The sequence below is a fragment of the Petromyzon marinus genome, unplaced genomic scaffold, assembly GCF_048934315.1.
Source record: "Petromyzon marinus isolate PM22_M1 ecotype Great Lakes invasive population unplaced genomic scaffold, UKy_Petmar_22M1.pri1.0 PM_G_Scaffold_35, whole genome shotgun sequence".
Taxonomy (NCBI): domain Eukaryota; kingdom Metazoa; phylum Chordata; class Hyperoartia; order Petromyzontiformes; family Petromyzontidae; genus Petromyzon; species Petromyzon marinus.
Window position 1 is genome coordinate 372,458 of NW_027422928.1, and position 24,294 is coordinate 396,751.

The 24,294-nt window shown below is 52.6% G+C and overlaps 1 protein-coding gene across 1 annotated transcript; it reads right to left on the bottom strand.

Annotated features, from left to right (window-relative positions):
• Window positions 1-524: 524 nt before the first annotated feature.
• On the bottom strand, window positions 525-22,490 carry LOC142915788 (uncharacterized). The gene is made up of 11 exons (XM_076061464.1): window positions 22,184-22,490; window positions 21,108-21,306; window positions 20,021-20,199; window positions 11,950-12,803; window positions 11,579-11,744; window positions 10,375-10,734; window positions 7,936-8,184; window positions 3,307-3,463; window positions 3,114-3,174; window positions 1,685-1,786; window positions 525-1,502 (listed from the first exon to the last, which is right to left on the bottom strand). Exons 1-11 carry the CDS (start codon window positions 22,275-22,277, stop codon window positions 1,455-1,457), a joined length of 2,469 nt encoding a protein of 822 aa, XP_075917579.1. The 5' UTR covers window positions 22,278-22,490; the 3' UTR covers window positions 525-1,454.
• Between the last annotated feature and the right edge of the window lie 1,804 nt (window positions 22,491-24,294).

Sequence of the window (24,294 nt, forward strand, 5' to 3'; positions counted from 1 at the left end):
GTATAGTGTAGTGTATAGTGTAGTGTATAGTTTAGTGTATAGTGTAGTATATAGTGTAGTGTATAGTGTAGTGTATAGTGTAGTATATAGTGTAATGTATAGTGTAGTATATAGTGTAGTATACAGTGTAGTGTACAGTGTAGTGTATAGTGTAGTGTATAGTGTAGTGTATAGTATAGTGTAGTGTATAGTGTAGTGTATAGTGTAGTGTATAGTAGTGTATAGTGTAGTGTATAGTGTAGTGTATAGTGTAGCGTATAGTGTAGTGCATAGTGTATAGTATAGTGTAGTGTATAGTATAGTGTAGTGTATAGTGTAGTGTATAGTGTAGTGTATAGTAGTGTATAGTGTAGTGTATAGTGTAGTATATAGTGTAGTGTATAGTGTAGCGTATAGTGTAATGTATAGTGTAGTGTATAGTGTAATGTATAGTAGTGTATAGTGTAGTGTATAGTGTAGCGTATAGTGTAGTGTATAGTGTAATGTATAGTGTAGTGTATAGAGTAGTGTATAGTGTAGTGTATAGTGTAGTGTAGTACACTAGCACATCACACTGGTGGGTTAGCGAGCCAAGCAACAACATTTGCACTCTGGATACCGTGACATTTCCCCAGCAATCACAACAACCAGCTTCGTCAGGCGACAGCGATCTAACCCGGACGATATCGGCTCGCCGAAAACCAACAGCATCAAACTACGAAAGTGCCGCGGCATCGCGGGAGTGGCCGATGAAACTGGCCGGGCTCGGGGAGAAATAAAAAACTGAGACGCTGACGTGGCGCACGAAGGCTCACGGCGTTGTACGCGCCATCGTGACGCCGCCTGTCGCCCCGACAAAACAATATAATATAAACACGCGGAACTCCCTCGGTGCCGGACGTCGTGACGGACCGTGCCAATGTCGCCGCTCGTTGACCCCCGGCCACGCGAGGGAGAATTTAAATTCTCCCCCCACCCCCCACCCCCCTCTCCCTGGCTCCCTGGCACGACGCCCAGTCGCCTCCCGTCCAGCGGCACACCAACGCCGGGGGAAAGCGCTGGGAGGTGAGAGACCGTCGCGAAGACTAAAATAAAATAACAAAAACACTGCGTCCGGTTTACGGAGAGCTCTTTCGTAAAACAAATTCCCACCCCCACCCCACCCAAAAAAAAAAAGTTAAAAGCCAAACTCGGGGCACCGATTGTAACCGGCACGAGGCAAATATCCCCCAATGCTGAAAAACATCGCTCAGTTGGGATCAAACAACAACAACAACAATTCTTCTTGGTTCTTTCGGGGGGGGGGGGGGGTTCACCCGCTCGCGAAGCGACAATCCCCGGCGTTGCCGCCGGCAACCATGGCAAGGTGGGGCACGGCAAGGTGGAGCACGGCAAGGTGCAGCACGGCAAGGTGGAGCACGGCAAGGTGGAGCACTCTCGCTCCCCCACCCCCCCGCCCCACCCCGAGCCGCTTCTCAAAAATCTTCCTTCCACTCCTCGTCGTCATCTTCGTCTGTGAAAACCTGCGCGGGTCGGAATAAATTAGAGAGACGGTGACCGACCCCACCCCCCACCCACCCACTGGGGTGGCCAGAAGCAGATCGCTCACTCAGCCTAAGCAGGAGCATCGGTGATGTGGGCGGACACTCACTCGCCGCTCGCTCACCGCTCGCTCACCGCTCGCTCGCCACCCACCCCTCCTCACCGTGTAGTCGTAGCTGCCAGCTCCGCTGTCTTGGTGCTGAGGCTGCGGTGGCAACTCGTGCAGCTCCATATCCGCCGTGTTGCCACTCTCTAGCGTTAGCAACTACACACGGAGCATCCCCACAACACGCACAGTGTGTGGTGAGTCTGTGGGTCTCTGTGTGGTGAGTCTGTGGGTCTCTGTGTGGTGAGTCTATGGGTCTCTGTGTGGTGAGTCTGTGGGTCTCTGTGTGGCGAGTCTGTGGGTCTCTGTGTGGTGAGTCTGTGGGTCTCTGTGTTGTGAGTCTGTGGGTCTCTGTGTGGTGAGTCTGTGGGTCTCTGTGTGGTGAGTCTATGGGTCTCTGTGTGGTGAGTCTGTGGGTCTCTGTGTGGTGAGTCTGTGGGTGTCTGTGTGGTGAGTCTGTGGGTGTCTGTGTGGTGAGTCTGTGGGTCTGTGTGGTGAGTCTGTGGGTCTCTGTGTGGTGAGTCTGTGGGTGTCTGTGTGGTGAGTCTGTGGGTGTCTGTGTGGTGAGTCTGTGGGTCTGTGTGGTGAGTCTGTGGGTGTCTGTGTGGTGAGTCTATGGGTCTCTGTGTTGTGAGTCTATGCGTCTCTGTGTGGTGAGTCTATGGGTCTCTGTGTGGTGAGTCTATGGGTCTCTGTGTGGTGAGTCTATGGGTCTCTGTGTGGTGAGTCTATGGGTCTCTGTGTGGTGAGTCTGTGGGTCTGTGTGGTGAGTCTGTGGGTCTCTGTGTGGTGAGTCTGTGGGTGTCTGTGTGGTGAGTCTGTGGGTGTCTGTGTGGTGAGTCTGTGGGTCTATGTGGTGAGTCTGTGGGTGTCTGTGTGGTGAGTCTATGGGTCTCTGTGTTGTGAGTCTATGCGTCTCTGTGTGGTGAGTCTATGGGTCTCTGTGTGGTGAGTCTATGGGTCTCTGTGTGGTGAGTCTATGGGTCTCTGTGTGGTGAGTCTATGGGTCTCTGTGTGGTGAGTCTGTGGGTCTCTGTGTGGTGAGTCTGTGGGTATTATTTTGGCAATCGTCATCAGGAGGAGAAACGAGGGGTAAGAAAGCTGCTGAGCAGGCAGCAGGCTGTTTTAAAGTTTTAAAGTTGGGTGTAGCCCAAGGGTCATAAACGAAGTGGGCACAACTTTACCGAAAGACCCAAAGAAAATGAATTCCTGCAGTCACAAAAGCTTTAGGTCGAGTCTAAGTGTGTCTCTATATATACACTACACTATACACTACACTAGTATAGACTACACTATACACTACACTATACACTACACACTAAACTATACACTACACTACACACTACACTATACACTACTATACACTACACTATACACTACACTATACACTACACTACACACTACACTATACACTACACACTACACTACACACTACACTATACACTACACTATACACCCCTCTGTGTCCTGGCGGTGTGCCACTCACATAGCCACGGTCGCCCTCCGCGTTTCTCCGCGGTGCCTTGGGGAGAGTGTGGGAATCCTCCCTGCACGCATGTGGGTAGTGAGGGGGTAGTGGGGGGGGTGGTGGGGGGGGGCACAGCGGCAGGTCGTCACAAAGATGACCCCGCGGGCACCGCCGACGTCCGCCCCACGTCCGAGAGAAGCGAGCGACTCACGTGGGGCCCCAGGGCTCCTGCCAATGCTGCTGCTGCCGGCGGCGTCGGCGGCGGTAGAGCAGCAGCAGCAGCAGCAGCGTGGCCACCAGGGCGAGGGACACGGCGAGGATCGCGGCCGGAGCGGCCCAGCTGGCCCGGCCCGCCGCCGCCGCCTTCTCTGCGTGGCACAACAACAATCCCCCGCGTGGCGTCAGCGTGCCGCCGTAGCACGACGACGACAACCGCCGCGATGACCACACGCGCCAGGCTAGGTGCGCTTTGAGGCTCGTGCCGCTCGCACCCGGGCGTTGCGGGTCGAGGGAGCGAGACAAAGGGACGGACGGAGACAAAATTCCCCCGTGAAGGCCCCGGCGGACTGTCGGGGCGGGTGCCGTTAGCGAGTATCAGCAGCTGTGAAGGCCGTGATTGTGACAAACGAGGGGATGGGTGGCCAGAACAGGGACACACACACGGACACGTACCAACAACAACCGCCATTCGCCACTAAGTGGCGGTGACATCACCACGACGCTTGTGCCAGGCTATGTGCACCCTGAGGCCACGTGAAGTGTCGAACGCCCGCTGGCAGGAGGTCACGGGGCAGACCCAGGTGCCACGGGTCGACTGACTGAGATGACTGGCTGATGCACCACCTGTGCCCCCTACTGTGGCAACCTTCTGTGCTTTAGCCACCCGGCGCTCCGCTCGTTGTTGTGAGCGTCGCTCCTCCGCCCTCCGTTGTTGTTGGAGGGCGACTGCCTCCAACTGCTTAGTAGCGTCCTTCACGAGCCTCCTCCACAGAGGCCGATCTTGACACCGCTGGTACCAGTCATCGGCAAGTCCACTCAGCTCCACGTCCTCCTGTACCACATCACTCCATCTCTTCTCTAGCCCGTGCCGCGCCCGTTTAGCCCCCTCGATCCGGCCAAACAAAAGCTGATTCGGCATGCAGTGGCTGGGCATGCGGGCTACATGGCCCAGCCAACACAGCCTTGCCTGCCGGAGGAGCTCACCGATGGGACTTTGTCCAGATCTTTCAAGGATTTGTGAGCTCCTCACACAATCCAGCCTGGTTAAACCCAGGATGGATTGTAGGCAGGCCAGCCTAAATGTTTCTAACCGGCGAAGATGTTCCATTAGGGGGGTCCACGTTTCGCAAGTGTAGGGAAGGGAGGGAATGACCGTGGCCGAGAAGACCTGAAGCTTAGTGCGGAGCGACAGACCAGGTAGCTTCCACACAGCGTTACGCAACCGATGAAAAGATATTGCCGCTCGACTGATTCGGAGACCTCTGCTGTTAAACTGGAGCCAGTCATAAGCACACTGCCCAGGTATGGGAAACTCTCCACTCTCTCCACAACTGCCCCATCACTGCCCCATCACCGATTTGGAGTTGTGGGGGTGGAGTGTCCGATGGTACAAAATACCCAGGCAGGTGCTTAGTTTTGGTGGGGCTGATGGTAAGGCCCCACCTCTTAGTGGCACGCTCCAGTCTCAGCAGCAGCGTCTCCAACTCCTCTTCTGAATGAGCAGCTATTACCAAATCATCAGCATACATAACGTGGTTGAGCAATAGGGAGCCATCCCTTGACCGCACCCGGGCATCGACCAGCCTCCCATCATATCTGTACCATATGGAGATTCCCCCGGTACAGCTATTGAAGGCTTCACGAACTACGTGGTTAAAATAGATGTTAAATAATGTGGGAGCCAGAGGACATCCCTGTCGCACCCGAAGGTGTACAGGGAATGACTCTGACTCCCGGCCACGTAGTTTTACCCGGGCCCGCTCACCATCATGAAGGTCCTTAATGATCATGAGCAGAGATTCAGGTACTCCAAAAGCACAAAAAACAACCCAGAGCCCAGGCCTACTGATGGTATCATAGGCCTTGACCAGGTCAATAAAGCAGAGATGTAGGTCTTGTTGGAATTCCCTACACCTCTGCTGTAGCAGACGGACAGAAAATATGGCATCTGTGCAGGACCGCCCTTTCTTGAAACCGCATTGGGGCTCCGCAAGCCTCTCCTCAGCGTGCCTGGCAAGGCGATGTTGAATAATCCTTGCCAGGACCTTTCCCGGCACACTGAGGAGTGAGATGCCCCTGTAGTTGTTACAGTCTGTTGTTGTTACAGTCTTAAAAAGGGGGACCACCAGGGCATCCTTCCAATCCTGCGGAACCCGTCCAGTGGTCCAGACAGTTGTTATGATGTCATATAGGGCAGTCTGTGCACAAACGCCGCCCTCCCTCAGCATTTCGCTTAGGAGATCATCTCTGCCCGCTGCCTTTCCTAGTCTCAGACTCCGGATCGCCTTCAGTACTTCCTCAACAGATGGCACCTCAGGCAGCCACTCACAGGGGGTGACTTCTTCCAATATTTGAGGCACCGCAGCCTCAGCAGGGTCATCCTCGCTTTGTGCCACGATGTTTTCCTGGCTGAGGGATTTTCCCTCCCCCAGGACCTCACAGAAATGCTCAGCAAATCTGCAAACCTGTTCCTGGGGGTCGGAGATTGGGTCACCGTTTTTTCCCCTAATGATGGTAATAGGTGTGGCGCTGCAGATTACTTTTTTGATGGAGTTAAATAGAGATTTGTGATCATGGGCCACTGAGGCAGACTCATCTCCTCAGCAACCCGCGACCACCACCCATCCTTGCAGCGCCTCACGGCTCTCCGAACCTCCGAGCGAAGGCTGCGGTAAGCCTCCTCATTCTCTGACGTGGGATTCTGTAGCCGATGACAGTGGACCTGTCGCTTTTTCTCGACCATCCTGAAAACCTCCTCTGTCAGCCAGGGTCTCTGGGGAGGTCTGGACCGCGTACCCAAAGCAGCCATTGCAGCTGCATGAGTCACAGTCCTAAACCTCGCCCATTTACCCTCGACATCAGGAGGAGTCGGGGACGATGCCAATCCCAGCCGCCAGCGATGATGAAATTCTCGCTTGCAACTTTCATCAGATAAGTGAGACCAGGCCACTTTAGGTTGGAATGGAGTCCTGGGTGTACACCCACCACCAGAGTGGAAGAATGGCAGGCGCATCTTACATATGACTAGTCGATGGGCAGAGGGCAGGTCAGCTTCACGGTCGGTCCTGGTGTCAAGGACATGGGATCGCATCCGCTGGTCCGTCACTATGTAGTCCAGCAGATGTTCTTGCTTGGACCCGGCATGCATCCATGATGTTGTGTGGATGCGCCGATGCCGGAACAACGTGTTGGTAATTACAAGCCCATGGGCTGCACAAAAATCTAGCAGCCTCCTACCGTTGTTATTGAGCTGATCTGGCCCATGCCCTCCAATCACTCCAGACCAGGTGAAGTATCATGACCAACTCAGGCATTGAAGTCACCCAACATGATGACTCTATCCCGAGGGGCCACTTTAGCCAGCACCTGTGACAGGTCATAGATGGCATCTGACTCATCGGCTTTGCCTGCATCCCTCCACGGATGTTCATCTTCGGTGGGGGCATAAGTAACCACGACCACCATTCCTTGTCTCCGGTTGATGGGAAGGCGAGCCCAAAGTAGCCTGGGGCTTACAGCTTCCCACACCTCACCGCCACGCTCCCACGCCCCCTTCATTCTTTTGTTCAAAAGAAGAGCCACACCCTGTTGTTTGGCAGTCTGCTGCCCCGAGTAGAGGACTGTCCACCCCTCATGGTGGCAGGAGCCAGAGCCGGTCCACCGGACCTCCTGAATGCCACATAGATCCAGGCGGTACCGGTCCAGCTCCCGACAGAGGAGTGGCAGCCTCTCCTCCGCAGTGAGCGTTCGAACATTCCACGTGGCTACCCGTAGTGGTTTTTCGTTGTTTCTGGAGGAGCCCCGAGGGTAGATATTCAATCTCCTGGCTCCGCCAATTGGGGTTTGGGCAGGAGACGTCATAGACGCCTGGCCCCCCGGGGCCTCCGGCACAAGCTTATTAGTTATATACTTAATTTGCGGTTTAGTGGTAATTAATAGAAGGTGGAGGGGTTACCAGCCCCTCGCACCTGTCCAGAGCCCCCGTTTAGCCCCTGTGGTGGACACATATGCCATGAGGGGAGGAGCCAATCACAATTGGACCTCCCCCCACAGCACTGTCCACGACAGAGTTGCCCGTCCGGCACCGCGAGGAGGTAGGGGGTTGTTTTGCCGGACACGCACGCACACACACACGCACATGGACACACACACGCACACACACATGCACACACACACGCACACACAAAGATCCCCCGTATAGCCTTAACAGACTGTAGGGGCAAGTGCTGTTAGCGAGCACCTATGAAGGCCGGAACGGTACACGAGGGGGTGGGTGGCCAGCACCATGCCCGACCGCCTTTGTCTCCCTAGTGGCAATGTTTACACACCACACCAAGTACTCATTTGAGGCTGAGTCGACCTAGGGGAGGCCCGGGACCGGTTCAGATAATCGTCACTGGTGTTGGCCGTGAGCGAGAATCGAACCCGAGTCGCCAGGTTCATAGCGCAGCGCGCTAACCGCTACACTACCGCTCCCCACGCACACACACACGCACACACACACGCACACGGACAGACATGCATGCACACGCACTCGGACAGACACGCACTAACACACATGCATGCACGCACACACGTACATGGACACACACGCATGCAACATTCAGAGATGCAAACAAACCTGTTCGTGTGTCCAGTTGCCTGTTCGGACCGAAAGTTGTGAGTTCAACCGGCGTGCAACAGACGGCGGTGGTGGCGTCTACATCGGTAGAACGTGAAGATCCAGTGTCATTTACATCTGTAGAACGTGAAGAACCAGTGGCATCTACATCTGTAGAACGTGAAGAACCAGTGGCATCTACATCTCCAGAAGGTGAAGAACCAGTGGCATCTACATCTCCAGAAGGTGAAGAACCAGTGGCATCTACATCTGCAAAACGAGAAGAACCAGTGACATTAACATCAACAGAATACGAAAAACCAGTGACATGTACATCTGCAGAACATAAAGAACCAGTGGCATCTACATCTGCAGAACGTGAAGAACCAGTGGGATCTACATCTGTAGAACGTGAAGAACCAGTGGCATCTACATCTGTAGAACGTGAAGAACCAGTGGCATCTACATCTGTAGAGCGTGAAGAACCAGTGGCATATACATTTGCAGAACGTGAAGAACCAGTGGCATCTACATCAATAGAATGTGAAGCACCAGTGGCATCTACATCTGCAGAACGTGAAGAACCAGTGGCATCTACATCTGTAGAACTTGAAGAACCAGTGCCATCTACATCTGTAGAACGTGAAGAACCAGTGGCATCTACATCTGTAGAACGTGAAGAACCAGTGGCATCTACATCTGCAGAACGTGAAGAACCAGTGGCATCTACATCTGCAGAACGTGAAGATCCAGTGTCATTTACATCTGCAGAACGTGAAGAACCAGTGGCATCTACATTGCAGAACGTGAAGAACCAGTGGCATCTACATCTGCAGAGCGTGAAGAACCAGCGGCATCTACATCTGCAGAACGTGAAGAATCAGTGGCATGTACATCTGCAGAGCGTGAAGAACCAGCAGCATCTACATCTGCTGAACGTGAAGAACCAGTGGCATCTACATCTGCAGAGCGTGAAGAACCAGCGGCATCTACATCTGTAGAACGTGAAGAACCAGTGGCATCTACATCTGCAGAACGTGAAGAACCAGTGGCATCTACATCTGCAGAACGTGAAGAACCAGTGGCATCTACATCTGCAGAAGATAATGAGCTTTGGGTCTCTGTGTGAGTCTATGGGTCTCTGTCTGAGAAGTCTATGGGTGTCTGTGTGAGTAGTCTATGGGTGTCTGTGTGATGAGTCTATGGGTTTCTGTGTGAGTAGTCTATGGGTCCCTGTGTGAGTCTATGGGTCTCTGTGTGAGTAGTCTATGGGTCTATTGGGTAAAGTCACGTAGGTAAAAAATAAAATAACAAAAATCACGACGTTTCGGCCACAACACAAGCGGCCTTCATCAGGTGAAGGGACGAGACTATCTGGAGGACAGCGCTGGAGTGAAAAAAAGCCACGCTCAGATCACGACCTTTAAGCTGTGTGAGAAGAAAAAGGCCAAGTGCCTTGACAAAGGAATTAGCATAGAATTTAGCATTGAAATGGCTTATTGAAATAGCGAAGTTAAAGTATACACATCTGCAGAGGCACCCCTTGACAAAGGAATTAGCATAGAATTTAGCAATGAAATAGCTGAGTGATTAGCTTGTAACTGGTCACAGAAATAGCTATGTTAAAGTCAGAGCATATACATTCACCGAGGCACCTAGTACAAATCAAACAGGAGAATTTAGCGAAACACAACCACGCTCAGACCGCGGACCTTTAAACTGTGTGCGAGCAAACAAGGTGTCCTGACAAAGAAATTAGCATAAAAATTAGTATTTGATTGGCCGATTTTAGAAAAGAGGTGGTGTACGTGCCGGTGGACTTGCCGTTTGGCGCGGGGGGGGGGAGGGGGAATTTACCTATTGATGGTGTGAAAAGGGAATTTATAAGAGCTGCGAAAGTTTGGGGTACCACTACTTGAAAAAATATACTGTACCATTGAAATTAGTTTAATGTTTAGTTCGATTTAGAACATCTTTCCAATGGTTGTTTTTTGTTTGTTATTTAATTTTTTACCTACGTGACTTTACCCAATAGAACCAAAGAGTATGGATCCTAGCAGTCACGAAAGCTTTAAATCTAGAATAGTCTATGAGTGTCTGTGTGATGAGTCTATGGGTCTCTGTGTGAGTCTATGGGTGTATGTGTGAGTAGTCTATGGGTCTCTGTGTGAGTAGTCTATGGGTGTCTGTGTGAGTAGTCTATGGGTGTCTGTGTGAGTAGTCTATGGGTGTCTGTGTGAGTAGTCTATGGGTGTCTGTGTGATGAGTCTATGGGTGTCTGTGTGAGTAGTCTATGGGTCTCTGCGTGAGTAGTCTATGGGTCTCTGTGTGAATCTATGGGTCTCTGTGTGATGAGTCTATGGGTCTGTGTGAGTAGTCTATGGGTCTCTGTGTGATGAGTCTATGGGTCTCTGCGTGATGAGTCTATGGGTCTCTGCGTGGGGCAGTGCCAATCCTCACCGATGACAGAGAGGCTGACCCTCCCCTCGTAGTTGCCGTGGGGGAAGGTGGCCACGTGGCAGAGGAAGAGGCCCCCGTCGCCAGCCTGCACGTCCAGCAGCTCCAGCGAGACGTCGCCGGGAGGCACCCCAACGCGGAACCGCAGTCGGCCCGCGAGGGACGAGTTGGTGTACGCCGTGCCGTGCAGCGGGCTGAGCGCGGCCAAATTGGCCCCCGCCCAGACGTCGTCACGGGAGGCCTTCAGCCAGTTGGCCTGCACCACCACCACGGCCGCTCCCCACAGGACGCAGCGCAGCAGCGCCACCTTCTGGCCGACCACCGCCGTGACCTGGCCGTCCGTGTCGACACCCACACGAGGGGCTGGGTGGGAAGACCACGCAGAGACCCATAGACTACTCATAGAGACCCATAGACTACGCATAGAGACCCATAGACTACTCATAGAGACCCATAAACTACTCACACAGACACCCATAGACTACTCACAAAGACCCATAGACTACTCACACAAAGACCCATAGACTACTCGCACAGAGACCCATAGACTACTCGCATAGAGACCCATAGACTACTCACACAGAGACCCATAGACTACTCACACAGAGACCCATAGACTTCTCACGCAGAGACCCAAAGACTACTCACACAGAGACCCATAGACTACTCACACAGAGACCCATAGACTTCTCACGCAGAGACCCAAAGACTACTCATAGAGACCCATAGACCACTCACACAGAGACCCATAGACTAGTCACACAGAGACCCATAGACTACTCATGCAGAGACCCATAGACTACTCACGCAGAGACCCATAAACTACTCATAGAGACCCACAGACTACTCACACAGAGACCCATAGACTACTCACACAGAGACCCATAGACTACTCACGCAGAGACCCATAGACTACTCACGCAGAGACCCATAGATTACTCACGCAGAGACCCATAGACTACTCATAGAGACCCATAGACTACTCACACAGAGACCCATAGACTACTCATAGAGACCCATAGACTACTCACACAGAGACCCATAGACTACTCACGCAGAGACCCATAGACTACTCACGCAGAGACCCATAGATTACTCACGCAGAGACCCATAGACCACTCATAGGGATCCACAAGACTACTCACACAGAGACCCACTTCACACGCACAAAAATACCTCTCACTCATTCACTCAGCCACCCACTCACCCACGGTGCTGTGTGGTGGAGGGACGGAGACACACGACAGTGGAGACCACTCCCCTGCCTTCCACCGTGGCAAGTCGGCTACCATTCTCACGCGGACGCAGTACTCATCCTCCCGTCCCGGCAGAAGCATCATTTGGTGTTGGTACCGGCATCCGATGAAGCGCTCCTGGCAGTAAGCATCATCATCATCAGTAGTAGCAGCAGTAGTAGTAGCAGCAACAGCATCATCATCAGTAGTAGTAGCATCATCAGTAGTAGTGTCATTGGTAGTATCATCATCATCAGTAGCAGCATCACCACCCACCCACCCAACCACACACATCTCCCGCCACAACCTCCCGACCCCTGTCACAACTCCGGCAACCTCTCACCGTGCGTCGAACACCGCCTCTTGTCGAGATGTCAACCTGATGGTGGAACTCCACGTCGTGGGACACCAGCGTCCTCAACCCACGCCCAACGGAGACCAACAACGACAGCTTCCACACCTCCGGCTCTCCGTCAACCGCCGCCTCCAACTCCCCAGCCTCCCCAGGACCACCGTCGTCGAGGTTGTCGCCATCGACCTCGACGTCGTCGTCACGGCGGTCATCATCACCGCCGTCATGGCCATCGTCATCACCGCCGTCACGGTCATCGTCATCACCGCCGTCACGGCCATCATCGTCGTCGTCACGGCCATCGTCATCACCGCCGTCACGGCCATCGTCATCACCGTCGTCACGGCCATCGTCATCACCGCCGTCACGGCCATCGTCATCACCGCCGTCACGGTCATCATCGTCGTCGTCATGGCCATTGTCATCACCGCCGTCACGGCCATCGTCATCACCGCCGTCACGGTCATCATCGTCGTCGTCATGGCCATCGTCATCACCGCCGTCACGGCCAGTGTCATCACCGCCGTCACGGCCATCATCGTCGCCGTCACGGCCATCGTCATCACCGCCGTCACGGCCATTGTCATCACCGCCGTCACGGCGGTCGTCATCGTCGTCGTCACGGACATCGTCATCGTCGTCGAAGTCGTCGCCATCGACCTCAACGTTATAGTCACGGCGGTCATCATCACCGCCGTCACGGACATCGTCATCGTCGTTGTCTTCATCGTCACCCACAACACCGCACTCCTCATCCTCCTCCTCCTCCTCACCATCGCCCTCCTCCTCCTTCCCCAGCGTCAGTTTGTCGAGCCTCAGGGTGAACGACGGAGCGCTGAGCACAGCTGAGACACGGGAGAGGGGGGGTCATGGCGAGGGATGTTTGTGTGATCTCCCCCTGTCCTACAGAGTGTGTGGAGTTTGTGTGATCTCCCCCTGTCCTACAGAGTGAGTGAGTGGAGTTTGTGTGATCTCCCCCTGTTCTACAGAGTGAGTGGAGTTTGTGTGATCTCCCCCTGTCCTACAGAGTGAGTGTGAGTGGAGTTTGTGTGATCTCCCCCTGTCCTACAGAGTGTGTGGAGTTTGTGTGATCCCCCCCTGTTCTACAGAGTGTGTGGAGTTTGTGTGATCTCCCCCTGTCCTACAGAGTGAGTGGAGTTTGTGTGATCTCCCCCTGTTCTACAGAGTGTGTGAGGGGAGTTTGTGTGATCTCCCCCTGTTCTACAGAGTGAGTGGAGTTTGTGTGATCTCCCCCTGTCCTACAGAGTGAGTGGAGTTTGTGTGATCTCCCCCTGTCCTACAGAGTGTGTGAGTGGAGTTTGTGTGATCTCCCCCTGTCCTACAGTGAGTGAGTGGAGTTTGTGTGATCTCCCCCTGTTCTACAGAGTGAGTGTGTGGAGTTTGTGTGATCTCCCCCTGTTTTACAGAGTGAGTGGAGTTTGTGTGATCTCCCCCTGTCCTACAGAGTGAGTGAGTGGAGTTTGTGTGATCTCCCCCTGTCCTACAGAGTGTGTGGAGTTTGTGTGATATCCCCCTGTACTACAGAGTGAGTTGAGTTTGTGTGATCTCCCCCTGTCCTACAGAGTGAGTGAGTGGAGTTTGTGTGATCTCCCCCTGTTCTACAGAGTGAGTGGAGTTTGTGTGATCTCCCCCTGTCCTACAGAGTGAGTGTGAGTGGAGTTTATGTGATCTCCCCCTGTCCTACAGAGTGTGTGGAGTTTGTGTGATCTCCCCCTGTTCTACAGAATGTGGGGAGTTTGTGTGATCTCCCCCTGTCCTACAGAGTGAGTGGAGTTTGTGTGATCTCCCCCTGTCCTACAGAGTGTGTGAGTGGAGTTTGTGTGATCTCCCCCTGTTCTACAGAGTGAGTGGAGTTTGTGTGATCTCCCCCTGTCCTACAGAGTGAGTGGAGTTTGTGTGATCTCCCCCTGTCCTACAGAGTGTGTGAGTGGAGTTTGTGTGATCTCCCCCTGTTCTACAGAGTGAGTGGAGTTTGTGTGATCTCCCCCTGTCCTACAGAGTGAGTGGAGTTTGTGTGATCTCCCCCTGTTCTACAGAGTGAGTGTGTGGAGTTTGTGTGATCTCCCCCTGTTTTACAGAGTGAGTGGAGTTTGTGTGATCTCCCCCTGTCCTACAGAGTGAGTGAGTGGAGTTTGTGTGATCTCCCCCTGTCCTACAGAGTGAGTGAGTGGAGTTTGTGTGATCTCCCCCTGTCCTACAGAGTGAGTGGAGTTTGTGTGATCTCCCCCTGTCCTACAGAGTGAGTGGAGTTTGTGTGATCTCCTCCTGTTCTACAGTGAGTGAGTGGAGTTTGTATGATCTGCCCCTGTTCTACAGAGTGTGTGAGTGGAGTTTGTATGATCTCCCCCTGTCCTACAGAGTGAGTGGAGTTTGTATGATCTCCCCCTGTTCTACAGAGTGAGTGGAGTTTGTGTGATCTCCCCCTGTCCTACAGAGTGAGTGGAGTTTGTGTGATCTCCTCCTGTCCTACAGAGTGTGTGAGTGGAGTTTGTGTGATCTCCCCCTGTTCTACAGAGTGAGTGGAGTTTGTGTGATCTCCCCCTGTTCTACAGAGTGCGTGGAGTTTGTGTGATCTCCCCCTGTCCTACAGAGTGAGTGGAGTTTGTGTGATCTCCCCCTGTCCTACAGAGTGAGTGGAGTTTGTGTGATCTCCCCCTGTTCTACAGAGTGAGTGTGTGGAGTTTGTGTGATCTCCCCCTGTTTTACAGAGTGAGTGGAGTTTGTGTGATCTCCCCCTGTCCTACAGAGTGAGTGAGTGGAGTTTGTGTGATCTCCCCCTGTCCTACAGAGTGAGTGAGTGGAGTTTGTGTGATCTCCCCCTGTCCTACAGAGTGAGTGGAGTTTGTGTGATCTCCCCCTGTCCTACAGAGTGAGTGGAGTTTGTGTGATCTCCTCCTGTTCTACAGAGTGAGTGGAGTTTGTGTGATCTCCCCCTGTCCTACAGAGTGAGTGGAGTTTGTGTGATCTCCCCCTGTCCTACAGAGTGAGTGGAGTTTGTGTGATCTCCCCCTGTTCTACAGTGAGTGAGAGGAGTTTGTATGATCTCCCCCTGTCCTACAGAGTGAGTGGAGTTTGTATGATCTCCCCCTGTTCTACAGAGTGAGTGGAGTTTGTGTGATCTCCCCCTGTCCTACAGAGTGAGTGGAGTTTGTGTGATCTCCTCCTGTCCTACAGAGTGTGTGAGTGGAGTTTGTGTGATCTCCCCCTGTTCTACAGAGTGAGTGGAGTTTGTGTGATCTCCCCCTGTCCTACAGAGTGCGTGGAGTTTGTGTGATCTCCCCCTGTCCTACAGAGTGAGTGGAGTTTGTGTGATCTCCCCCTGTCCTACAGAGTGAGTGGAGTTTGTGTGATCTCCCCCTGTTCTACAGAGTGAGTGTGTGGAGTTTGTGTGATCTCCCCCTGTTTTACAGAGTGAGTGGAGTTTGTGTGATCTCCCCCTGTCCTACAGAGTGAGTGAGTGGAGTTTGTGTGATCTCCCCCTGTCCTACAGAGTGAGTGAGTGGAGTTTGTGTGATCTCCCCCTGTCCTACAGAGTGAGTGGAGTTTGTGTGATCTCCCCCTGTCCTACAGAGTGAGTGGAGTTTGTGTGATCTCCTCCTGTTCTACAGAGTGAGTGGAGTTTGTGTGATCTCCCCCTGTCCTACAGAGTGAGTGGAGTTTGTGTGATCTCCCCCTGTCCTACAGAGTGAGTGGAGTTTGTGTGATCTCCCCCTGTTCTACAGTGAGTGAGAGGAGTTTGTATGATCTCCCCCTGTTCTACAGAGTGAGTGGAGTTTGTGTGATCTCCCCCTGTTCTACAGAGTGAGTGGAGTTTGTGTGATCTCCCCCTGTTCTACAGAGTGAGTGGAGTTTGTGTGATCTCCCCTTGTTCCACAGAGTGAGTTTGAGTGGAGTTTGTGTGATCTCCCTCTGTCCTACAGAGTGTGTGAGTGGAGTTTGTGTGATCTCCCCCTGTTCTACAGAGTGACTGGAGTTTGTGTGATCTCCCCCTGTACTACAGAGTGAGTGGAGTTTGTATGATCTCCCCCTGTTCTACAGATTGAGTGAGTGGAGTTTGTGTGATCTCCCCCTGTTCTACAGAGTGAGTGGAGTTTGTGTGATCTCCCCCTGTCCTACAGAGTGAGTGAGTGGAGTTTGTGTGATCTCCCCCTGTCCTACAGAGTGAGTGAGTGGAGTTTGTGTGATCTCCCCCTGTCCTACAGAGTGAGTGGAGTTTGTGTGATCTCCCCCTGTCCTACAGAGTGAGTGGAGTTTGTGTGATCTCCTCCTGTTCTACAGTGAGTGAGTGGAGTTTGTATGATCTGCCCCTGTTCTACAGAGTGTGTGAGTGGAGTTTGTATGATCTCCCCCTGTCCTACAGAGTGAGTGGAGTTTGTATGATCTCCCCCTGTTCTACAGAGTGAGTGGAGTTTGTGTGATCTCCCCCTGTCCTACAGAGTGAGTGGAGTTTGTGTGATCTCCTCCTGTCCTACAGAGTGTGTGAGTGGAGTTTGTGTGATCTCCCCCTGTTCTACAGAGTGAGTGGAGTTTGTGTGATCTCCCCCTGTCCTACAGAGTGCGTGGAGTTTGTGTGATCTCCCCCTGTCCTACAGAGTGAGTGGAGTTTGTGTGATCTCCCCCTGTCCTACAGAGTGAGTGGAGTTTGTGTGATCTCCCCCTGTTCTACAGAGTGAGTGTGTGGAGTTTGTGTGATCTCCCCCTGTTTTACAGAGTGAGTGGAGTTTGTGTGATCTCCCCCTGTCCTACAGAGTGAGTGAGTGGAGTTTGTGTGATCTCCCCCTGTCCTACAGAGTGAGTGAGTGGAGTTTGTGTGATCTCCCCCTGTCCTACAGAGTGAGTGGAGTTTGTGTGATCTCCCCCTGTCCTACAGAGTGAGTGGAGTTTGTGTGATCTCCTCCTGTTCTACAGAGTGAGTGGAGTTTGTGTGATCTCCCCCTGTCCTACAGAGTGAGTGGAGTTTGTGTGATCTCCCCCTGTCCTACAGAGTGAGTGGAGTTTGTGTGATCTCCCCCTGTTCTACAGTGAGTGAGAGGAGTTTGTATGATCTCCCCCTGTCCTACAGAGTGAGTGGAGTTTGTATGATCTCCCCCTGTTCTACAGAGTGAGTGGAGTTTGTGTGATCTCCCCCTGTCCTACAGAGTGAGTGGAGTTTGTGTGATCTCCTCCTGTCCTACAGAGTGTGTGAGTGGAGTTTGTGTGATCTCCCCCTGTTCTACAGAGTGAGTGGAGTTTGTGTGATCTCCCCCTGTCCTACAGAGTGCGTGGAGTTTGTGTGATCTCCCCCTGTCCTACAGAGTGAGTGGAGTTTGTGTGATCTCCCCCTGTCCTACAGAGTGAGTGGAGTTTGTGTGATCTCCCCCTGTTCTACAGAGTGAGTGTGTGGAGTTTGTGTGATCTCCCCCTGTTTTACAGAGTGAGTGGAGTTTGTGTGATCTCCCCCTGTCCTACAGAGTGAGTGAGTGGAGTTTGTGTGATCTCCCCCTGTCCTACAGAGTGAGTGAGTGGAGTTTGTGTGATCTCCCCCTGTCCTACAGAGTGAGTGGAGTTTGTGTGATCTCCCCCTGTCCTACAGAGTGAGTGGAGTTTGTGTGATCTCCTCCTGTTCTACAGAGTGAGTGGAGTTTGTGTGATCTCCCCCTGTCCTACAGAGTGAGTGGAGTTTGTGTGATCTCCCCCTGTCCTACAGAGTGAGTGGAGTTTGTGTGATCTCCCCCTGTTCTACAGTGAGTGAGAGGAGTTTGTATGATCTCCCCCTGTCCTACAGAGTGAGTAGAGTTTGTGTGATCTCCCCCTGTTCTACAGAAGGAGTGTGTGGAGTTTGTGTGATCTCCCCCTGTTTTACAGAGTGAGTGGAGTTTGTATGATCTCCCCCTGTCCTACAGAGTGAATGAGTGGAGTTTGTGTGATCTCCCCCTGTACTACAGAGTGAGTGAGTGGAGTTTGTGTGATCTCTCCCTGTCCTACAGAGTGAGTGGAGTTTGTGTGATCTCTCCCTGTCCGACAGAGTGTGTGAGTGGAGTTTGTTTGATCTCCCCCTGTCCTACAGAGTGAATGAGTGGAGCTTGTGTGATCTCCCCTTGTCCTACAGAGTGAGTGGAGTTTGTGTAATCTTCCCCTGTCCTACAGAGTGTGTGAGTGGAGTTTGTGTGATCTCCCCCTGTCCTACAGAGTGAGTGGAGTTTGTGTGATCTCCCCCTGTCCTACAGAGTGAGTGAGTGAGTGGAGTTTGTGTGATCTCCCCCTGTCCTACAGAGTGAGTGGAGTTTGTGTGATCTCCCCCTGTCCTACAGAGTGAGTGGAGTTTGTGTGATCTCCCCCTGTTCTACAGAGTGAGTGGAGTTTGTGTGATCTCCCCCTGTTCTACAGAGTGAGTGGAGTTTGTGTGATCTCCCCCTGTTCTACAGAGTGAGTGGAGTTTGTGTGATCTCCCCTTGTTCCACAGAGTGAGTTTGAGTGGAGTTTGTGTGATCTCCCTCTGTCCTACAGAGTGTGTGAGTGGAGTTTGTGTGATCTCCCCCTGTTCTACAGAGTGACTGGAGTTTGTGTGATCTCCCCCTGTACTACAGAGTGAGTGGAGTTTGTATGATCTCCCCCTGTTCTACAGATTGAGTGAGTGGAGTTTGTGTGATCTCCCCCTGTTCTACAGAGTGAGTGGAGTTTGTGTGATCTCCCCCTGTTCTACAGAGTGAGTGGAGTTTGTGTGATCTCCCCCTGTCCTACAGAGTGAGTGGAGTTTGTGTGATCTCTCCCTGTTCTACAGTGAGTGAGTGGAGTTTGTATGATCTGCCCCTGTTCTACAGAGTGTGTGAGTGGAGTTTGTATGATCTCCCCCTGTCCTACAGAGTGAGTGGAGTTTGTATGATCTCCCCCTGTCCTACAGAGTGAGTGGAGTTTGTGTGATCTCCCCCTGTTCTACAGAGTGAGTGTGTGGAGTTTGTGTGATCTCCCCCTGTTTTACAGAGTGGAGTTTGTATGATCTCCCCCTGTCCTACAGAGTGAGTGAGTGGAGTTTGTGTGATCTCCCCCTGTTCTACAGAGTGAGTGAGTGGAGTTTGTGTGATCTCTCCCTGTTCTACAGAGTGAGTGGAGTTTGTGTGATCTCCCCCTGTCCTACAGAGTGAGTGAGTGAGTGGAGTTTGTGTGATCTCCCCCTGTTCTACAGAGTGAGTGAGTGGAGTTTGTGTGATCTCCCCCTGTTCTACAGAGTGAGTGAGTGGAGTTTGTGTGATCTCCCCTGTTCTACAGTGTGAGTGGAGTTTGTGTGATCTCCCCCTGTCCTACACAGCAAGTGAGTTGAGTTTGTGTGATCTCCCCCTGTCCTACAGAGTGAGTGGAGTTTGTGTGATCTCCCCCTGTTCTACAGAGTGAGTGGAGTTTGTGTGATCTCCCCCTGTCCTACAGAGTGAATGGAGTTTGTGATCTCCCCTTGTTCTACAGAGTGAGTGGAGTTTGTGTGATCTCCCCCTGTCCTACACAGCGAGTGAGTGGAGTTTGTGTGATCTCCCCCTGTCCTACAGAGTGAGTGAGTGGAGTTTGTGTGATCTCCCCCTGTTCTACAGTGTGAGTGGAGTTTGTGTGATCTCCCCCTGTCCTACACAGCGAGTGAGTGGAGTTTGTGTGATCTCCCCCTGTCCTACAGAGCGAGTGGAGTTTGTGTGATCTCCCCCTGTCCTACAGTGTGAGTGGAATTTGTGTGATCTTCCCCTGTCCTACACAGCGAGTGAGTGGAGTTTGTGTGATCTCCCCCTGTGAGCCGAAGACACACACACAGGCAGAAAAAGTCACAGACATACACAGAGACACAAACACACAGAGAGACACACACAGACAAAGATGACAAAGATCCTCCGTGTAGCCTGAAAAACACCGTTGGGGCAAGTGCTGTTAGTGAGCACCAGACAGGCACGGACAAAGAGAGACACAGAGAGAGAGACACAGAGAGAGACACACACACACAGACACAGAGAGAGACACACACACAGACACAGAGAGAGAGACACACACAAAGACACAGGCATATGTACAATCTCGTGCCACTCACTTTCCCTCAAGGGCACGACCACAAGCGCTACCCAGGGTGAGGATCGCGATGGCGAGGATGAGAAGGATAATCTCACACGGAGGAGGTAGCGGCCACCGGGATCGTCCAGCGCCAAGGAGACGTCGCACCGTGTCTCCGTTGTGGCAGCGCAGACGGTCTGCCAGCGGGCTCGTCTGAAGCTGCGCAGACAGAGACACAGGGAGGAGTGGTGAGGGTGGTGAGGAGCCAGTGGGTGAGAGAGACGTGTGTGTGTGAGTGGGTTGGTGGGTGAGTGGGTTGGTGAGTGAGTGGGTGAATGGGTGTGTGTGTGAGTGAGTGGGTTGGTGGGTGAGTGGGTTGGTGAGTGAGTGGGTTGGTGAGTGGGTGAATGGGTTGGTGAGTGAGTGGGTGATTGAGTGGGTGAGTGAGTGGGTGATTGAGTGGGTTGGTGAGTGAGTGGGTGAGGGGGTTGGTAAGTGGGTTGGTGAGTGAGTGGGTGAGTGAGTGGGTTGGTCAGTGAGTGGGTTGGTGAGTGGGTTGGTGAGTGAGTGGGTGAGTGGGTGGGTGAGTGGGTTGGTGAGTGAGTGGGTAAGTTGGTTGGTGAGTGGATGAGTGAGTGGGTTGGTGAGTGAGTGGGTGAGTGAGTGGGTTGGTGAGTGAGTGGGTTGGTGAGTGGGTTGGTGAGTGAGTGGGTGGGTCAGTGGGTTGGTGAGTGAGTGGGTAAGTTGGTTGGTGAGTGGGTGAGTGAGTGGGTTGGTGAGTGAGTGGGTGAGTGAGTGGGTTGGTGAGTGAGTGGGTTGGTGAGTGGGTTGGTGAGTGAGTGGGTGAGTGGGTGGGTGAGTGGGTTGGTGAGTGAGTGGGTAATTGGTTGGTGAGTGGGTGAGTGAGTGGGTTGGTGAGTGAGTGGGTGAGTGAGTAGGTTGGTGAGTGAGTGAGTGGGTGAGTGAGTGGGTGAGTGAGTGGGTGAGTGGGTTGGTGAGTGGGTTAGTGAGTGAGTGGGTGAGTGAGTGGGTTGGTGAGTGAGTGGCTGAGTAAGTGGGTGAGTGAATGGGTTGGTGAGTGAGTGGGTTGGTGAGTGAGTGGCTGAGTGAGTGAGTGAGCATCTCACAGTTTGCTCTGAACTGTGTATGTAACATTCAGGAACGTTGAGTTGGTCGTGGTGGTGGTGGTCGAGTTGATGGTTAAAGGATCAACAAGTGGGGGTCTATCCCCTCCATCCCCACTGGGAGCCGCTTCAACGGGGTCCCAGCAAAGGGTCGCCAGGAGGTCTCGAGACTCCAAACGAACATTCAGTGGGAACAGCGGAGCTGGGCAGATGGGGAAAAAACACTCAAGAGTGCGCTAACCACTGCACCACCACTCCTCACTCACACACACAGTGCGTTAACCACTGCACCACCACTCCCCACACACTTACACACACAGTGTGCTAACCACTGCACCACCACTCCACACACACACAGTGCGTTAACCACTGCACCACCACTCCCCACTCACACCCACACAGTGTGCTAACCACTGCACCACCACTCCCCACTCACACACACACAGTGCGCTAACCACTGCACCACCACTCCACACACACACACACAGTGCGTTAACCACTGCACCACCACTCCCCACACACACACACACACAGTGCGCTAACCACTGCACCACCACTCCCCACACACTTACAGTGCGCTAACCACTGCACCACCACTCCCCACTCACACACACAGTGCGCTAACCACTGCACCACCACTCCCCACTCACACACAGTGCGCTAACCACTGCACCACCACTCCCCACACACTCACACAGTGCGCTAACCACTGCACCACCACTCCTCACTCACACACACAGTGCGCTAACCACTGCACCACCACTCCTCACACACACACTCACAGTGCGTTAACCACTGCACCACCACTCCACACACAGTGCGCTAACCACTGCACCACCACTCCCCACTCACACACACAGTGCGCTAACCATTGCACCACCACTCCCCACTCACACTGCGCTAATCACTGCACCACCACTCCCCACTCACAGTGCGCTAACCACTGCACCACCACTCCCCACACAGTGCGCTAACCACTGCACCACCACTCCCCACACAGTGCGCTAACCACTGCACGACCACTCCCCCACAATCACAACCTGGCACCCGATTTATCGACCACCTCGGGCTCTGCTCACCGTGGCTGCTGCACGTGACGAGGTGGTGGAGGAGGAGGAGAGGCAGGATGAAGGGGAAGAGTAGGCCAAGTTTGTAGAGTTTCGACATCGCCATTAACCCCACACGCAGCCACGTGGCCGCCTCACCCAAGTCACGTGCTGAGGAAATCGATTCAAGGTTTAATTAAAAACTCGGATCGATTCCTATGGGGATAACAAATGCGAATCGATAGTGGTCAAAAATGTAGCCGATGGCATCGATCCCTATTGGGACTGCATTGGAATTGACGTTGGTCGTGAGTGTACAATGGAATCGAATACATTTTCGATAACATGGAAATTGATTATGGCGATTTGTTCTAATAACATAGGAATCGATCTAGCTAGTGATTTAAAGCGCATAGAATCGAATCCCATTGGGATACCTACCATGAGAATCGATTGTGTAGAAAAGGAGAGCGTTTAGAATCGATTCCTAATGAGATAACATTGTAGTCTATGAATCAGAATCAGAAAGGGTTTTATTCACCATGAAAGTTCACACCAACACGGAATTTACTTTGGCAGGATGGTGCATACATTCAACATATAGGAATCTAAAATCTTAAATAAGTTTTAAACAAATCTTACTATAATAATAAGGGTTAAAAGTCTAACTACCACCAAGGGGCTGAAGTATATAAAATTGAATAAATATCGAATATAAAATAGCTTTAAGTAATTTAAAAATAAAAAATACAAATAGGTTAACATAGTTAATATCGGCAAGGTTTCATTATGTAGATAAAATGTTAAAATCAGTGTAAGCCCTTGGCCTTGTTTAACAGGCCAGCAGCAGATGGGAAGAAGCTGTCTTTATGGCGTGAGGTTTTGGTCCTGATGGACCGAAGCCTTCTGCCGGAGGGGAGTAGCTGAAACAGAGAGTGTCCAGGGTGGGAGGAATCCGCCACAATCTTCCTCGCTCGCCTCATGGACCTTGTCGTGTGCAGGTCCTCGAGGGTTGGTAGATTGCAGGCAATCACCTTCTCAGCAGTGTGGATGATACGCTGCAGTCTGCTCTCGTCCTTGGCAGTGGCAGCAGCGTACCAGATGGTTATGGAGGAGGTGAGGATGGATTCAATGATCGATGTATAGAATTGCACCATCATTGTCTTTGGTAGGTTGAATTTCTTCAGCTGCCGTAGAAAGTACATCCTCTGTTGAGCTCTCTTGGTGAGGGAGCTGATGTTCAGTTCCCACTTGAGGTCCCGGGAGAGAATAGTGCCCAGGAAGCGGAAGGACTCTACAATTTTGACTGGGGAGTCTAACAGGGTGATGGGGGTGAGGGGGGCTGTATTCTTCCTGAAGTCCACAACCATCTCAACTGTCTTTAGAGCATTTAGCTCTAAGTTGTTCTGGCTACACCAGGTCACCAGGTTGTCAGCTTCCCACCTATAGTCAGACTCATCCCCACCAGAGATCAGCCCAATGAGGGTGGTGTCGTCCGCAAACTTCAAGAGTTTGACGGACAGATGATTGGAGGTGCAGCTGTTGGTATACGGGGAGAAGAGCAGAGGGGAAAGGACGCAGCCCTGAGGAGTTCCGGTGCTGAAGGACTTGGAGTCGGAGATTTGTGTTCCCAGCTTAACGCACTGCTTCCTGTCAGACAGGAAGTGTGATCCATTTACAGGTGGTGTAGGGCACGTTCAGCTGGAAGAGCTTGTCCTGAAGCAGGGCAGGGATGATGGTGTTAAAGGCAGAGCTGAAGTCCACAAACAGGATCCTGGCGTAGGATGCTGGGGCATCCAGATGCTGTAGGGTGAAGTGGAGGGCCATGTTAACTGCGTCGTCCACAGACCTGTTGGCTCTGTAGGCAAACTGAAGGGGGTCCAGGAGAGGGTCTGTGATGGCTTTGAGGTGTGCCAGGACCAGGCGCTCAAAAGACTTCATTACCACAGATGTAAGGGCGACCGGTCTGTAATCATTTAGTCCTGTTGGCCTTAGCTTTTTGGGCACAGGGATGATGGTGGAGGACTTGAGACAGGCTGGTACATGGCATGTCTCCAGGGAGGTGTTAAAGATGTTGGTGAACACCGGAGACAGCTGGTCAGCGCAGTGCCTGAGGGTGGCTGGAGAGACAGAGACCGGCCCGG